Raw genomic sequence first — 18958 nt, 5'->3', positions numbered from 1 at the left:
CTTACTCTCCTTCATTACCATCCTTACTTTACAGTCACATGGCTCAGTAAAGGTAAAAAAGAGCAGATCTACAGTATTGCAGCCGCTCCTCACATGTTTCCATGCCTGCCCCCTCTACCCCTGCAGGCTGCGCAGCCAGTGTGAAACATAAGGGAAATAAGAAAATGGTGTTACTTGAAAACTATTTCTCTTACGTCCTAGAGGATGCTGGGGACTCCGTAAGGACCATGGGGGATAGACGGGCTCCGCAGGAGACATGGGCACTTTAAGAAAGACTTTAGGTATGGGTGTGCACTGGCTCCTCCCTCTATGCCCCTCCTCCAGACCTCAGTTTACTACTGTGCCCAGAGAAGACTGGGTGCATTACAGGGAGCTCTCCTGAGGTTCCTGAAAGAAAGTATATTTGTTAGGTTTTTTATTTTCAGGGAGCCTGCTGGCAACAGACTCCCTGCATCGAGGGGCTGAGGGGAGAGAAACAGACCTACTTTAATGTTAGGCTCTGTTTCTTAGGCTACTGGACACCATTAACTCCAGAGGGATCGGTACGCAGGTCTCACCCTCGCCGTCCGTCCCAGAGCCGCGCCGCCGTCCTCCTCGCAGAGCCGGAAGATAGAAGCCGGGTGAGTATGAGAAGAAAGAAGACTTCAGAGGCGGCAGAAGACTTCAGATCTTCACTGAGGTAACGCACAGCAGTAACGCTGTGCCCCATTGCTCCCACAGCACACACAAACGGCAGTCACTGTAAGGGTGCAGGGCGCAGGGGGGGCGCCCTGGGCAGCAACAAACCTCGTTTTCTGGCAAAGGTATATATACAGCTGGGCACTGTATATATAAAGAGCCCCAGCCAGGTTTTTAGATATTTGAGCGGGACAGAAGCCCGACGCCGAGGGGGCGGGGCTTCTTCCTCAGCACTCACCAGCGCCATTTTCTCCACAGCACAGCGCTGAGAGGAAGCTCCCCGGACTCTCCCCTGCTTATCCACGGTGAAAGAGGGTTTTAAAGAAGGAGGGGGGGGGGGCACATATTTGGCGCAAAATACATACAGCGCTATCTAGGTAAACATATTGTGTGTGTTTTTTCCTGGGTCATATAGCGCTGGGTGTGTGCTGGCATACTCTCTCTCTGTCTCTCCAAAGGGCCTTGTGGGGGAACTGTCTTCAGATAAGAGGATTCCCTGAGTGTGGGGTGTGTCGGTACGCGTGTGTCGACATGTCTGAGGTAGAAGGCTTTCTTAGGGAGGAGGAGGAGCAAATGAATGTGGTGTCTCCGTCGACAACGCCGACACCTGACTGGATGGATATGTGGAATGTTTTAAGTGCTAATGTAAATTTATTGCACAAAAGATTAGACAAAGCGGAAGCTAGAGAACAGCCAGGGAGTCAACCCATGTCTGTCCCTATGTCGCAGGGACCTTCGGGGTCTCAAAAGCGCCCACTGTCCAAAATAGTAGACACAGATACCGACACGGATTCTGACTCCAGTGTCGACTACGATGATGCAAAGTTACAGCCAAAAGTGGCTAAATGTATTCGATATATGATTATTGCAATAAAATATGTTTTGCATATCACAGAGGAACCCCCTGTTCCTGACGCGAGGGTACACATGTATAAGGGAAAGAAACCTGAGGTAACCTTTCTTCCCTCACATGAGCTGAACGAGTTATGTGAAAAAGCTTGGGAATCTCCAGACAAAAAACTGCAGATTCCCAAAAGGATTCTTATGGCGTATCCTTTCCCGCCAACAGACAGGATACGGTGGGAATCCTCCCCTAGGGTGGACAAAGCGTTGACACGCTTATCCAAAAAGGTAGCGCTGCCATCCCAAGATACGGCTACCCTCAGGGATCCTGCTGATCGCAAGCAGGAGGTTACCTTGAAGTCCATTTACACACATTCGGGTACCTTACTCAGACCGGCTATTGCGTCGGCTTGGGTGTGTAGCGCTGTACTTCTGCACATAACTATACGCAGGAACATGCGATCTTCCTCTAACCAACACCTGAATGTTACCCTTAAAATACCCTACAGCTGGATACTAGACATCACCTTATAACCTTAGTCTGTCCCTTCCTATCATGCAAAGGTGAATCCCTTAGTCCTGGAATCATTTAAACTGTTGATACTTGCTGATGTGGTGCAGGGGGGCTAGGTGTACTATTTGGGTTAAATATGTAATGTTTTGATAACCCTCTATGCGCTCACAAAGTCCGCCGTAAATACCCATACCACGCGCAGGACCGCGGGAGCGATCATACGCAAATTGCGGATATGTGCACGCACGGCGGAACAAGTGCACGCGCAGCGGGCGTGTGTGTGTGTGTTAGTACGGGGTGTATGTACTGGAATATTTTTCGACTTTGACAGTCCACCCTTTGGCAGTCAACAATAACTGCCACTATCTAAACACTAAACAGAAAAATATACAATACAATATCTACAAATGATTGGATGGTAGGAGGAGAGGTGTAGGTGGGAAATGTATGACCTAGTGGGATAGTAAAAGCATGTATGTATGAATCCATGTCTGAGGGGCATGTATCATCGTGCCGTATATGTTCTAGATAAGCTTCGAGGTATTGCGAAGTATACATTAAATCCTTCTCATCCCGTATTAAGGGTCTGTAAGTGGGACAACAAACACTACCAAGCTCTTTTCGGCTTCTTGTTCCAACAAATGGGGTGCACATTTAGTTGATGATACATGGGGGTATATTTACAAAGATTCGTGTTTTTGCCGTTTTGAAGGGTGTTTGAACTCGAATGGTATCGGGTGCATTTTACTGCAACTTTTTGAATCCTGATACGATCATTCACTAAGCTGCCGAGTTTTGCACAATTGTTTTTTCCGATGTCGATGTGATTCGTAATATCAGGCAGTGTTTTACGGGAGTGATGAGTAAAACACTGCCTGACAAAACACAAGGAATCCCGGCCGGATCTGTGAGATCCGTGCAGGGCTTCATTGTGTACCTTAAAAAGTTGTTTAAAGTCTTAAAAAATCTTTAAAAAATTGCGTGGGGTCCCCCCTCCTAAGCATAACCAGCCTCGGGCTCTTTGAGCCGGTCCTGGTTGAAAAAATATGGGGGAAAAAATGACAGGGGTTCCTCCATATTTCTTCAACCAGCACCGGGCTCTGCGCCTGGTCCTGGTTCCAAAAATACGGAGGACAAAAAGCGTAGGGGTCCCCCGTATTTTTGAAACCAGCACCGGGCTCCACTAGCCAGGTACATAATGCCACAGCCGGGGGACACTTTTATACTGGTCCCTGCGGCCCTGGCTTTACATACCCAACTAGTCACCCCTGGCCGGGGTACCCTGGAGGAGTGGGAACCCCTTAAATCAAGGGGTCCCCCCCCTCCAGCCACCCAAGGGCCAGGGGTAAAGCCCGAGGCTGTCCCCCCCATCCAAGGGCGGCGGATGGGGGGCTGATAGCCTTTGTAAAAAATGTGAATATTGTTTTTAGTAGCAGTACTACAAGTCCCAGCAAGCCTCCCCCGCAAGCTGGTACTTGGAGAACCACAAGTACCAGCATGCGGTGGACAACCGGGTCCGCTGGTACCTGTAGTACTACTACTAAAAAAATACCCCCAAAAAAACAGGACACACACACCGTGAAAGTATAAGTTTATTACATACATGCACACCTCCATACATACATACATACATACATACATACTTACCTATGTTCCCACGAGGCTCGGTCCTCTTCTCCATGTAGAAACCTTGGGGTACCTGTGAAAAAAATTATACTCACATAATCCAGTGTAGAATCAGACCTTTGTATAATCCACGTACTTGCCAAAATAATAAAACGGAAACACGACCACGCACTGAAAGGGGTCCCATGTTTACACATGGGACCCCTTTTGCCGACTGCCAGGACCCCCCCTGACTCCTGTCAAAGAGGGTCCCTTCAGCCAATCAGGGAGCGCCACGTCGTGGCACTCTCCTGATTGGCTGTGTGCTCCTGTAGTGTCTGTCAGGCTGCACACGGCAGAGATACAATGTAGCGCCTATGCGCTCCATTGTAGCCAATGGTGGGAACTTTGCGGTCAGCGGTGAGGTTACTTTCGGTCAACCGCTGACCAGAACGGCTTGGATCAGAAAAACAGAAGCACTGTTTGTCCTGTATGCAGCCAACAAGGTCGGCGGCCCTGCTTCAAAGCAGACTATTGCTCGCTGGATCTGTAACACGATTCAGCAGGCTCATTCTACGGCTGGATTGCCGTTACCAAATTCAGTAAAGGCCCATTAGGAAGGTGGGCTCTTCTTGGGCGGCTGCCCGAGGCATCTCGGCCTTACAGCTTTGCCAAGCAGCTACTTGGTCGGGTTCAAACACTTTTGCAAAATTCTACAAGTTTGATACCCTGGCTGAGGAGGACCTCATGTTTGCTCCTTCGGTGTTGCAGAGTCATCCGCACTCTCCCGCCCGTTTGGGAGCTGTGGTATAATCCCCATGGTCCTTACGGAGTCCCCAGCATCCTCTAGGACGTAAGAGAAAATAAGATTTTAAACCTACCGGTAAATCTTTTTCTCGTAGTTCGTAGAGAATGCTGGGCGCCAGTCCCAAGTGCGGACTACTTCTGCAATACTTGTATATAGTTATTGCTTATATAAGGATTATGTTATGGTTGCATCAGGTTTGTCTGATGTTCTGTTGTTGTTCATACTGTTGACTGGGTATGTTATCACAAGTTATACGGTGTGATTGGTGTGGCTGGTATGAGTCTTACCATGGATTCCAAAATCCATTCCTTGTAATGTCAGCTCTTCCGGGCACAGTTTCCTTAACTGAGGTCTGGAGGAGGGGCATAGAGGGAGGAGCCAGTGCACACCAGTAGTACTAAATCTTTCTTAGAGTGCCCAGTCTCCTGCGGAGCCCGTCTATTCCCCATGGTCCTTACGGAGTCCCCAGCATCCACTACGGACTACGAGAAATAGATTTACCGGTGAGTAAAATCTTATTTTTTGCAGATGATACCAGATTGTGTAAGGTTATAAATTCGGTGGAGGATGCCGAGTCTCTTCGGAATCACTTATTTATACTGTAAGCATGGGCTTCAAAATGGAGAATGAGGTCCAATATAGAAAAATGTAAGGTAATGCACTTCGGTAGCAAGAATAAGAACAGTACCTACATACTTAACGGGGAGAAACTAGGGGATTCTGTACTGGAAAAAGATTTAGGTGTTCACATATATAACAAACTTAACAGTAGTACCCAAAGTAGGAATGCAGCAAAAAAGACAAACAAGGTATTAGCATGCCTTAAGCGGGAAATTGATGCAAGGGATGACATCTTGAATACTGTGTACAATTATGGGCACCATACTACAAAAAGGATATCCTGGAACTAGAAAAGGTTCAAAGATGAGCGACCAAATTGATAAAGGGGATGGAGACTCTAGAATACGAAGAAAGGCTTGCTAGGCTAGCTATGTGTACACGAGAATAAAGGAGATTAAGAGGGGACATGATTAACATTTACAATTATACAAGGGGTCAATACACAGAGCTAGCGGGGGATTTGTTTTTGGTAAGAGCATCAAAAAGGACACATGGACACCCGCTTAGGGTAGAGGAGGGGAGATTTCGCACAAAGAGTCGGAAAGGTTTCTTCACAGTAAGGACAATACGTATATGGAAGTCCCTGCCTCAGAGAGTAGTGATGGCGGACTCAGTCACTACTTTTAAAAATGGGCTTGATTAAATTCCTAATGGATAAGGATATACAGGATTATGGTGGGTAAATCATGTAGTAGGAATAATAACCTGTAAAAAAAAATGGCTTTGTTGAAAGTAAAATAAATCAGATCAAAGCCTAATAACATTATTAATGTTAGAAAGCATTAAAACATGGTTGATAAGGTTTCTAATACGATTAATTTTTTTCATTAAAACATTAATATAAAAAGAAAACTGGGGGTAAATTTACTAAGATGGGAGTTCTATTTAAGATGGGATGTTGCCCATAGCAACCAATCAGATTCTACTTCTCATTTATCTAGCACCTTCTAGAAGATAATACCTGGAATTTGATTGGTTGCTATGGGCAACATCCCATCTCAAATAGAACTCCCATCTTAGTAAATTTACCCCCTGGTTTAAACAAAAAAAATGGTTAATTTTTTTTGTTGTTGTTGTTTTTAGTTTTTTTTTCCTTGCCTGTTAATAACTATACTGCTGATCTTCAGTCATATTATGTGACTCATTACTTATTTGGTCTTATTATTGTATTGAATTTGTATGATGCATTTGAGTTTTATCATTTATTGGTATACACAGTGCATCCGTGTTATTCAGTAATTGCCTATGAAGAGAGGCCTTGTCTGCCATCCTTTTTGATTTCTACTAGACCATTTGTTGAATCTTTTAAAAATGTACAGGTAGAATGGAATATTCTATATATAATAACATTATCCTTCTGGTTTTCTATACATTTAGAAAATTGTGGCAGCTGGTGACACAAATAAGGATGGTCAACTAGATTTTGGGGAATTTATGAAGTACCTGGAAGATCATGAGAAAAAAATGAAAATTGCCTTTACTAGCTTGGACAAAAATAAAGATGGTGAGGAACTGTTTTTTTTTTGTTGTTGTTTTTTATAAATTAGTTAATGCACAAAATTGTTATATTACATAATAGTCTACAAGTATGTATCATAAATAATATTTTTAAATCACCTATATGACTCTTTTCTCATGTTTTAATTGCACTACTATGAATTTATTTTGTAGAGATTAAAGTTCATGCTCTTTCTTGGTACATACAGTGTACAAAGGCTCAAGCAGTGCTATATGAATTAACTAATAGAGGAGATTGCTAGAAGTATCCATTAACACCCAGTCAGGAGCCGGAAACCCTAGCACCCAGTCAGGAGCCGGAAACCCTAGCACCCAGTCAGGAGTCGAAAACCCTAGCACCCAGTCAGGAGTCGAAAACCCTAGCACCCAGTCAGGAGCCAAAAACCCTAACACCCAGTCAGGAGCTGATCTTATTACCCACGAAGGGTGCAATGTGGTGTTGCCGCAGCGTTTAAATGCCGGCAATGGCACTCGATTTCGCACCCTTCGAGGGCTAATTTGCGGCTGAATTCGCACCAGAGTGCTCGGATCCCTATGTGGCAGCGATCACTTTTGTGCAAATTCGGGCTGCCATAAAGTGTGGCCTCTGCGGCGGCGATTCACACCCGCTAAATCATCGCAGCTAATAGGATTGAGCCCCTAAATTTGAATCTATTTTTTTCATAAGCATACATCTACTATATAAAAGTGAAAATTTGTCTCTCTGTTTTGCTATACAAATCCAGTTTACACGCGAAGTTCGTGAAATTTGACATAGAAGCGTATTAAAACACCGCGGAGGCAACTAAAAAAAATTGTACTCCCTAGCACCCCTAAGGGGGGAGACCGCAGCACAGAGTGTATCAGAAGACCGCATAACGCCGGAATTGCTGGAGCCATGTACTCACAAATTGGTACACATATGCCTCACAGTCTGGGAACAAACACTATGGGGGTCAGACACCCCTAGCACCCCTGGGGATGGGAAAGCAGCACAGAGTATGTCAGCAGACAGCATAACTGTGGAAGGCCTGGAGCACTTTACATGAAACTTGGGACACATCTGACTTACAATCTATCAACAAACTCTGTGGGGGTTAGACACCCCTAGGGGTGGGCCTGCAGCACAGAGTATTTCAGGATACAGCATAACTCACGAATGCCTAGACCAATTTTAAACAAACTTGCTACTCATATGAATTACAATCTGGGAACAAATACTGTGAGGGTAACACACCACTAACACCCCTAGGGGTGGGGCAGCAGCACAGAGTTTTTTAGAAGACAGCATAACTCGGCAATGCCTGGAGCAATTTACACCAAACTTGGTACACAATGACCTACAGTCTGGGAACAACTCTGTGGGTGTAACACACCACTAGCACCCCTAGGGGTGGCCCAGCAGCACAGACTATTTCAAGACCTGCATAATATGTCAGTGATGATTTCCAAAATGTTCTATTGTTTTGAAGGTAAAAAAATAAAATGCAACCAAAGAAAACAGCTACAAATGGTGGAAATAAAAACAATCCACAAGGAATAAAATGTTAGCGGCAACCTGTGTGTTTAATCTTTAATCTTTAAGGTGTGTACACACGGTGAGATAAATCTGTAAGATTTTGACTATATAGTCAAAATCTTATGAAAAGTTAGTGCATATCAAGGTGTTAGGCAGCTTGCGATACAGATTCGATCCCGATGCACGCTCCCGTGGGGTCGGTATCGTAAGGCTAGATAGACTGTGCAGGCAAGTCAATCTTGACTATCTAGTGTACTATCTAGTACAAAGTATAGTCAAAATTGGCACTTAGTCAAAATCGTACATAGACAAAATCTCAAGCACAGATAGTCAAAATCTGTACTATCTGTGCTATCTGGGCTATGGGGGAGTTCAAGAGAAATCTCATAGTCAAAATCGAACATAGCATGGATCTCACCGTGTGTACACACCTTTACATTGATTTTTGTAAACAAACATTCTTAAAATCCCGGGCAACGCCGGGTACTCCAGCTAGTTTATTGTATAAACCTTAATTAGAAAAATATCCTAAATAAACATAGAAGTGATGGTATAATGATGAATTGTGTACAATGATAATTCTCCTACATATGGTACACAGGTAAATTCACAGTATTGTTGCTAGAAAAACCAACATCCAACGGAACATGGCTCTTATTCATTCAAATGCTGGATTTTTAGACAGTGCACTATAGCAGTCATTGGAAATATATAGTCCTGTAGCAAATATCTTCAATCCAAATTGTAAGGGATACTTCTCTGGTTATAAGTGGCCAGCTTACCCTTACAATTCGCTTGGTGAAGTTTCATCCACATTCTGCATGACTTATGTTTCTTGCAAGTTGTATATTGTCACACCTTCAAATTGATGCATTTTGCTCTTAGCATAGTATTTTTCAAAGATGGTTTCTCTTACGTCCTAGAGGATGCTGGGGACTCCAAAAGGACCATGGGGTATAGACGGGATCCGCAGGAGACATGGGCACACTATAAGACTTTTACTGGGTGTGAACTGGCTCCTCCCTCTATGCCCCTCCTCCAGAACTCCGTTAGATTCTGTGCCTAGGAGAGACTGGACACACACTAGGGGAGCTCTACTGAGTTTCTCTGAAAAGACTTTATGTTAGGTTTTTTATTTTCAGAGAGCCCTGCTGGCTACAGACCTACTTCTGCTGAGTTAAGGGCTCTGCTTCTTAGGCTACTGGACACCATTAGCTCCAGAGGGTTCGATCACTTGGTGCGCCTAGCTGCTTGTTCCCGGAGCCGCGCCGTCAACCCCCTCACAGAAGCCAGAAGAGAGAAGCCGGGTGAGTATGCAGAAGGCAGAAGACTTCAGTGACGGCAGAAGACTTCAGTAATGGAGGTACAGCGCAGCGGTCACGCTGCGCTCCATGCTCCCACACACCAACGGCACTCACAGGGTGCAGGGCGCTGGGGGGGAGCGCCCTGGGCAGCAAGTTACTGAGGTTCTTTAACTGGCAAAACAGCATATTAGAGGTGCGTGGGCACTATGTATGAGACCCCCGCCAGTATAAAATTTTAAATTCGAGCGGGACTACAGCGCGCCGGGAAGGGGCGGGGCTTAGCCGCACAGCTTACCAGCACCATTTTCTCTCTTCACAGTGCATGCAGAGACGCTGGCCCGGACCTCCACTCTCCTTACAAGTACTGGGAGCAAAACGGGGGGGGGGGGGGGTGCTATATAATACAGCGCAGATATCATATATTATTTTTTTGGTAGTATATGGGCGCTGGGGTGTGAGCTGGCATACTCCCTCTGTGTTCTCTCTACAGGCTTCCCTGTGGGTCTGTCCCCTTTGGCCAGTGTGAGTGAGTGTGTGTCAGTACCGTGTGTCGACATGTCTGAGGCTGAGTGCTCCTCCCCGGAGGAAGTTACTGGGGGCGCAGAGAAGGATTTGAGAGTGACTCTGTCGGCACAGCCGACTGCTGATTGGGGAATATGTTGAGTACATTGAATGCAAATGTGGCGTTATTGTCTAAGAGGCTGGATAAATCTGATTCTCAGACACAAACGTGGAGAAAATACATGGAGGACGCCTTGTCTCAGGTACAGACCCCCTCAGGGTCACAGAAACGTTCCTTTACCCAGATGGCAGATACAGATACCGACACGGACTCTGATTCCAGTGTCGACTTTAGTGAGGCCAGTTTACATCCAAAATTGGTAAAGAGTATTCAGTGCATGATTGTGGCTATTAAAGATGTTTTACATATTTCTGAGGAACCTCCTGTTCCAGATACAAGGGTTTGTTTATTTAAAGGGAAAAAGCCTGAGGTGAAGTTTCCCCCCTCTCATGAACTGAACGCTCTTTGTGAAAAGGCTTGGGAGTCGCCTGACAAAAGGTGGCAGATTCCCAAGATAATTTTTATGGCTTATCCTTTCCCCTCTGACGACAGGGAGAAATGGGAGTCGTCTCCCAATGTGGACAAGGCTCTGTCCCGACTGTCCAAAAAAGTGGCGTTTCCGTCTCCTGACACGGCTGCCCTCAAGGATTCTGCGGATCGCAAGCAGGAAACGACATTTAAGGCCATTTATGTCACTACGGGTGCACTCCTCAGGCCTGCCGTGGCGTCGGCGTGGGTGAGTAGTGCTATTGCTAAGTGTGCTGATAATTTGGCATCTGACATGGATACCCTTGATAAGGATAACATTCTTTTGACTCTTGGTTATATCAGGGATGCTGCTGCTTACCTAAATGATGCGGCGAGGGATATTGGCTTCTTGGGATCAAGGGCCAATGCCATGGCGGTCTTGGCCAGGAGGGCGCTGTGGATTCATCAATGGAATGCTGATGCCGACTCCAAGAAAGCTATGGAAGCTCTCCCTTTTAAAGTTAGTGTCTTGTTTGGTGACGGCCTTGCTGACCTAGTGTCTACCGCTGCTGCGGGTAAGTCATCTTTTCTTCCTTATGTTCCTGCACAACAGAAAAAGGCGCCCCATTATCAGATGCAGTCCTTTCGGCCTAATAAATACAAAAAAGAAAGGGGCTCGTCCTTCCTCGCTTCAAAAGGTAGAGGAAGGGGAAAAAGGTTGCCTGCTGTGTCTGGCGCCCAGGACCAAAAGTCCTCCCCCGCCTCTGCCAAGTCCACCACATGACGCTGGGGCTCCGGGAGTCCGTGCCGGTGGGGGCCCGTCTCCCAATCTTCAGTCAGGTCTGGTTTCAATTGGGCCTAGATCCTTGGGTCTTAGACATAGTGTCCCAGAGGTACAAACTGGAGTTTCAGGAGATGCCCCCCCCCCCGCCGATTTTTCAAATCAGCATTGCCAGTTTCTATTCCAGAAAGAGAAGTAGTAAATGCTGCGATACAAAAGCTGTGTCAACAGAGGGTCATTGTCCCGGTTCCCCCGTCCTAACGGGGGGAAGGGTTCTATTCGAGCCTTTTTGTCGTGCCAAAGCCGGACGGCTTGGATAGTCCGATCCTGAACCTAAAATCCCTCAATCTGTACTTGAAAACTTTCAAGTTCAAGATGGAATCTCTTCGAGCTGTGATCTCCAGCCTAGAAGGGGAGGATTTTATGGCGTTAGTCGACATAAAAGATGCCTACTTACACGTCTCGATATATCCTCCTCATCAGGCCTTCCTGAGATTTGCGGTGCAGGATTGTCATTACCAATTTCAGACGTTGCCGTTTGGGCTTTCCACGGCCCCGAGGGTCTTCACCAAAGTGATGGCGGAAATGATGGTACTCCTACGCAAGCAGGGTGTCACAATTATCCCGTACTTGGACGATCACCTGATAAAGGCGAGATCAAAAGAGCATTTGCTAAGAAATGTGGAACTCTCCCTGACTGTTCTGCAACATCATGGTTGGATTCTAAATTTGCCAAAGTCTCAGTTGATCCCGACAACTCGGCTGCCCTTCTTGGGCATGATCCTAGACACGGAACTACAGTGAGTGTTTCTGCTGGCGGAAAAAGCTCTGGAAATCCAGACCATGGTCAAGGAGATTCTGAAACCGGCAAGAGTGTCGATTCATCAATGCACTCGAGTGCTAGGGAAGATGGTTGCGGCTTACGAAGCCATTCCGTTTGGCAGGTTTCATGCCCGGGTGTTTCAGTGGGACCTGCTTAACAAATGGTCCGGGTCTCACCTGCACATGCACCGGAACATAAGTCTATCTTCCAGGACCAGAATTTCTCTCCTGTGGTGGCTGCAAAGTTCTCACCTTCTAGAGGGATGCAGGTTCGGAATCCAGGATTGGGTCCTGCTGACCACAGATGCAAGTCTCCAAGGCTGGGGTGCAGTCACACAAGGAAGAAGTTTCCAGGGAAAATGGTCAAGCCAGGAATCTTGTCTCCACATAAATGTTCTGGAGTTAAGAGCCATTTACAACGGCCTTCTGCAAGCGAAAAACCTTCTTCAAGGTCTACCTGTCCTGATTCAGTCGGACAACATAACAGCGGTGGCGTACGTAAACCGCCAGGGCGGAACAAAGAGCAGAGCGGCAATGGTGGAGGCCACAAGAGTTCTCCGCTGGGCGGAACAGCACGTGAACGCTCTGTCAGCAGTCTTCCTTCCGGGCGTGGACAACTGGGAAGCAGACTTCCTCAGCAGACACGATCTCCATCCAGGAGAGTGGGCCCTTCATCAAGAGGTATTTGCAGAAGTGACAAGGCGTTGGGGAAATCCTCAAATAGACATGATGGCGTCTCGCCTCAACAAGAAGCTTCCGAGGTATTGTTCCAGGTCAAGGGACCCCCAAGCCAGTGCAGTGGACGCCCTGGTAACTCCGTGGGTGTTTCAGTCGGTGTATGTATTCCCTCCACTTCCTCTCATTCCAAGAGTGTTGAGGATCATAAGGCGAACAAGGGTTCAGGCAATAGTCGTTGTTCCAGATTGGCCACGGAGGGCCTGGTATCCGGATCTTCAGGAATTGCTCATAGAAGATCCTTGGCCGCTTCCTCTCAGAGAGGACCTGTTACTGCAGGGGCCATGCGTATTTCCGGACTTACCGCGGCTGCGTTTGACGGCGTGGAAGTTGAAAGCCAAATCCTGGCTCGTAAAGGTATTCCCGGGGGAAGTCATCCCCACTCTCCTTAAGGCTAGAAAGGAGGTCACGGCGAAGCATTATCACCGTATTTGGAGAAAATATGTGTTGTGGTGTGAAGCCAAAACCGCTCCTGCGGAGGAGTTTCACTTGGGTCGTTTCCTCCATTTTTTGCAGGCAGGCGTGGATGCAGGCCTGAAATTGGGTTCCATCAAAGCGCAGATTTTGGCTTTATCTATTTTCTTTCAAAAAGAATTGGCCGCCCTTCCTGAGGTTCAGACTTTCGTGAAGGGAGTGCTGCATATCCATCCTCCATTTGTGCCACCCGTGGCACCGTGGCATCTTGCAGTGGTGTTACAATTTCTTATGTCTCACTGGTTTGAACCTTTGCGAAAGGTTGAGTTAAAGTTTTTCACTTGGAAAGTGGTCATGCTTTTGGCCTTGGCGTCTGCCAGACGAGTGTCAGAATTGGCGGCTTTGTCTCACAAGAGCCCATATTTGATTTTTCATGTGGATAGAGCGGAATTGAGGACTCGTCAACAATTTCTGCCGAAGGTAGTTTCTTTGTTTCACATAAATCAACCTATTGTGGTACCTGTGGCTACGGATGCTGTGGCAGTGCCAAAATCTCTTGATGTCGTAAGAGCTTTAAAAATTTATGTCGCCAGAACGGCTCTTGTTAGGAAAACGAAGGCTCTGTTTGTCCTGTATGCTTCCAACAAGATTGGAAATCCTGCTTCCAAGCAGACTATTGCACGCTGGATTTGTAATACGATTCAGCACGCTCATTCTTCGGCTGGGTTGCCGTTGCCAAAGTCAGTAAAGGCTCATTCTACCAGGAAGGTGGGCTCGTCTTGGGCAGCTGCCCGAGAGGTCTCTGCACTTAAACTTTGCCGTGCAGCTACGTGGTCGGGTTCAAACACTTTTGCTAAATTCTACAAGTTTGATACCCTGGCTGATGAGGACCTTATGTTTGCTCAATCGGTGCTGCAGAGTCGTCCGCACTCTCCCACCCGGTCTGGAGCTTTGGTATAGACCCCATGGTCCTTTTGGAGTCCCCAGCATCCTTTAGGACGTAAGAGAAAATAGGATTTTAATACCTACCGGTAAATCCTTTTCTCCTAGTCTGTAGAGGATGCTGGGCGCCCATCCCAGTGCGTACTGTTACTTGCAGTTGTATTGTTGGTTGTTGTTTTCGGTTACACGACGGTTGTGTATCGGTTATGTTCAGCTTGTTGCTGTTTTTTCGTTCATACTGTTATCTGGTATTCCTGCTAATCCAGTTGTACTGTGTGTTTGTGGTGCGAGTTGGTATGTATCTCACCCTTAGTTTAACAAAAATCCTTTTCCTCGAAATGTCCGTCTCCCCTGGGCACAGTTCCTATAACTGAGGTCTGGAGGAGGGGCATAGAGGGAGGAGCCAGTTCACACCCAGTAAAAGTCTTATAGTGTGCCCATGTCTCCTGCGGATCCCGTCTATACCCCATGGTCCTTTTGGAGTCCCCAGCATCCTCTACGGACTTGGAGAAAAGGATTTACCGGTAGGTATTAAAATCCTATTTCTCTAACGTCCTAAGTGGATGCTGGGGACTCCGTCAGGACCATGGGGAATAGCGGCTCCGCAGGAGACAGGGCACAAAAATAAAGCTTTAGGATTAGGTGGTGTGTACTGGCTCCTCCCCCTATGACCCTCCTCCAAGCCTCAGTTAGGTTTTTGTGCCCGTCCGAGCAGGGTGCAATCTAGGTGGCTCTCCTAAAGAGCTGCTTAGAAAAAGTTTTTAGGTTTTTTATTTTCAGTGAGTCCTGCTGGCAACAGGCTCACTGCAACGAGGGACTTAGGGGAGAGAATTTCAACTCACTTGCGTGCAGGATGGATTGGATTCTTAGGCTACTGGACACCATTAGCTCCAGAGGGAGTCGGAACACAGGTCTCACCCTGGGGTTCGTCCCGGAGCCGCGCCGCCGACCCCCTTACAGATGCTGAAGATTGAAGGTCCGGAAACAGGCGGCAGAAGGCTCTTCAGTCTTCATGAAGGTAGCGCACAGCACTGCAGCTGTGCGCCATTGTTGTCACACACTTCACACCAAGCGGTCACGGAGGGTGCAGGGCGCTGCTGGGGCAGCAATATTTAATACCTTTATGGCAAAAGAATACATCACATATAGCCATTGAGGCTATATGTATGTATTTAACCCATGCCAGATATCTAAAACTCCGGGAGAAAAGCCCGCCGAAATAGGGGGCGGAGCTTATTCTCCTCAGCACACAGCGCCATTTTCCTGCTCAGCTCCGCTGTGAGGAAGGCTCCCAGGACTCTCCCCTGCACTGCACTACAGAAACAGGGTAAAACAGAGAGGGGGGGCATTTTTTGGCGATATTTTGATATATTTAAGCTGCTATAAGGAACAACACTTATATAAGGTTGTTCCCATATATATTATAGCGCGGCTAGTGGGGTCCTGTCTTCGATAAGAGCATTCCCTGTGTGTCTGCTGTGTGTCGGTACGTGTGTGTCGACATGTATGAGGACGATGTTGGTGTGGAGGCAGAGCAATTGCCGATAATGGTGATGTCACCCCCCAGGGAGTCGACACCGGAATGGATGGCTTTGTTTATGGAATTACGTGATAATGTCAGCACATTACAAAAATCAGTTGACGACATGAGACGGCCGGCAAACCAGTTAGTACCTGCCCAGGCGTCTCAGACACCGTCAGGGGCTGTAAAGCGCCCTTTACCTCAGTCGGTCGACACAGACCCAGACACAGACACTGAATCTAGTGTCGACGGTGATGAAACAAACGTATTTTCAAGTAGGGTATTTTCAAGTAGGGCCACACGTTATATGATCACGGCAATGAAGGAGGCTTTGCATATCTCTGATACTGCAAGTACCACAAAAAGGGGTATTATGTGGGGGGTGAAAAAACTACCTGTAGTTTTTCCTGAATCAGAGGAATTAAATGATGTATGTGATGAAGCGTGGGTTAACCCAGATAGAAAAGTGCCAATTTCAAAAAAGTTATTAGCATTATACCCTTTCCCGCCAGAGGTTAGGGCGCGCTGGGAAACACCCCCTAGGGTGGATAAGGCGCTCACACGCTTATCAAAACAAGTGGCGTTACCGTCTCCTGATACGGCCGCCCTCAGGGATCCAGCTGATAGGAGACTGGAAACTACCCTAAAAAGTATATACACACATACTGGTGTTATACTGCGACCAACCATCGCCTCAGCCTGGATGTGCAGTGCTGGGGTCGTCTGGTTGGATTCCCTGACTGAAAATATTGATACCCTGGATAGGGACAGTATTTTATTGACTATAGAGCAATTAAAGGATGCTTTCCTTTATATGCGAGATGCTCAGAGAGATATTTGCACTCTGGCATCGAGAGTAAATGCGATGTCCATATCTGCCAGAAGGAGTTTATGGACGCGACAGTGGTCAGGTGATGCGGATTCCAAACGACATATGGAAGTATTGCCGTATAAAGGGGAGGAATTATTTGGCGTCGGTCTATCGGATCTGGTGGCCACGGCAACTGCCGGAAAATCCACCTTTTTACCTCAGACCCCCTCCCAACAGAAAAAGACACCGTCTTTTCAGCCGCAGTCCTTTCGGTCCTATAAGAACAAGCGGACAAAAGGACAGTCATATCTGCCTCGGGGCAGAGGAAGGGGTAAGAGAGGGCAGCAAGCAGCCCCTGCCCAGGAACAGAAGCCCTCTCAGGGTTCTGCAAAGCCCTCAGCATGACGCTGGGGCCTTACAAGCGGACTCAGGAGCGGTGGGGGGTCGACTCAAGAATTTCAGCGCACAGTGGGCTTGCTCACAGGTGGACCCCTGGATCCTGCAGGTAGTATCTCAGGGTTACAGGTTGGAATTCGAGAAGTCTCCCCCTCGCAGGTTCCTAAAGTCTGCTTTGCCAACGTCCCCCCTCAGACAGGGCGACGGTATTGGAAGCCATTCACAAGCTGTTTTCTCAGCAGGTGATAGTCAAGGTACCCCTCCTACAACAGGGAAAGAGGTATTACTCCACGCTATTTGTGGTACCGAAGCCGGACGGCTCGGTAAGACCTATTCTAAATCTGAAATCTTTGAACCTGTACATACAAAAATTCAAGTTCAAGATGGAATCACTCAGAGCAGTGATAGCGAATCTGGAAGAAGGGGACTTTATGGTGTCCCTGGACATAAAGGATGCTTACCTGCATGTCCCAATTTGCCCTTCACATCAAGGGTACCTCAGGTTCGTGGTGCAAAACTGTCATTATCAGTTTCAGACGCTGCCGTTTGGATTGTCCACGGCACCTCGGGTCTTTACCAAGGTAATGGCCGAAATGATGATTCTTCTGCGAAGAAGAGGCGTATTAATTATCCCTTACTTGGACGATCTCCTGATAAGGGCAAGGTCCAGAGAACAGCTGGAGGACGGAGTAGCACTAACCCGACTAGTGCTGCAACAACACGGGTGGATTCTGAATTTTCCAAAATCTCAGTTGACCCCGACGACACGTCTGCTGTTCCTGGGAATGATTCTGGACACGGTTCAGAAAAAGGTGTTTCTTCCGGAGGAGAAAGCCAGGGAGTTATCCGAACTTGTCAGGAACCTCCTAAAACCAGGGAAAGTGTCTGTGCATCAATGCACAAGAGTCCTGGGAAAGATGGTGGCTTCTTACGAAGCGATTCCATTCGGCAGATTCCACGCACGAACTTTTCAGTGGGATCTGCTGGACAAATGGTCCGGATCACATCTGCAGATGCATCAGCGGATAACCTTATCGCCACGGACAAGGGTGTCTCTTCTGTGGTGGTTGCAGAGTGCTCATCTGTTAGAGGGCCGCAGATTCGGCATACAGGACTGGGTCCTGGTGACCACGGATGCCAGTCTGAGAGGCTGGGGAGCGGTCACACAGGGAAGAAACTTCCAGGGAGTATGGTCAAGCCTGGAGATGTCTCTTCACATAAATATACTGGAGCTAAGAGCGATTTACAATGCTCTAAGTCTGGCAAAACCCCTGCTTCAGGGTCAGCCGGTGTTGATCCAGTCGGACAACATCACGGCAGTCGCCCACGTAAACAGACAGGGCGGCACAAGAAGCAGGACAGCAATGGCAGAAGCTGCAAGGATTCTTCGCTGGGCGGAAGATCATGTGATAGCACTGTCGGCAGTATTCATTCCGGGAGTGGACAACTGGGAAGCAGACTTCCTCAGCAGACACGATCTACACCCGGGAGAGTGGGGACTTCATCCAGAAGTCTTCCACATGATTGTGAACCGTTGGGAAAAACCAATGGTGGATATGATGGCGTCCCGCCTCAACAAAAAACTGGACAGGTATTGCGCCAGGTCAAGAGACCCTCAGGCAATAGCTGTGGACGCTCTGGTAACACCGTGGGTGTTCCAGTCAGTGTATGTGTTCCCTCCTCTGCCTCTCATACCAAAAGTACTGAGAATTATACGGCAAAAGGGAGTAAGAACGATACTAGTGGCTCCGGATTGGCCAAGAAGAACTTGGTACCCGGAACTTCAAGAGATGCTCACGGAGGATCCGTGGCCTCTACCTCTAAGACGGGACCTGCTTCAGCAGGGACCGTGTCTATTCCAAGACTTACCGCGGCTGCGTTTGACGGCATGGCGGTTGAACGCCGAATTCTAAGGGAAAAAGGCATTCCGGAAGAGGTCATTCCTACACTGGTAAAAGCCAGGAAGGAGGTGACTGCACAACATTATCACCGCATTTGGAGGGAATATGTTGCGTGGTGTGAGGCCAGGAAGGCCCCCACGGAGGAATTTCAACTGGGTCGATTCCTACATTTCCTGCAAACAGGATTGTCTATGGGCCTCAAATTGGGGTCCATT

At 47.5% G+C, this 18958-nt stretch overlaps 1 protein-coding gene across 3 annotated transcripts in view; it reads left to right on the top strand.

Moving 5' to 3' along the window:
- SLC25A24 (solute carrier family 25 member 24) overlaps window positions 1-18958 on the top strand; it is a 123798-nt gene that overhangs the window by 66961 nt on the left and 37879 nt on the right. For all 3 annotated transcript variants that reach the window (XM_063940116.1, XM_063940117.1, XM_063940115.1), the window contains exon 3: window positions 6447-6573. In XM_063940116.1, the coding sequence (XP_063796186.1) occupies window positions 6447-6573 (127 nt within the window). The remainder of the gene's footprint in view (window positions 1-6446; window positions 6574-18958) is intronic.

Source organism: Pseudophryne corroboree, chromosome 9 (genome assembly GCF_028390025.1).
Source record: "Pseudophryne corroboree isolate aPseCor3 chromosome 9, aPseCor3.hap2, whole genome shotgun sequence".
Classification (NCBI taxonomy): domain Eukaryota; kingdom Metazoa; phylum Chordata; class Amphibia; order Anura; family Myobatrachidae; genus Pseudophryne; species Pseudophryne corroboree.
This window is presented reverse-complemented; position numbering and strand designations above follow the sequence as displayed.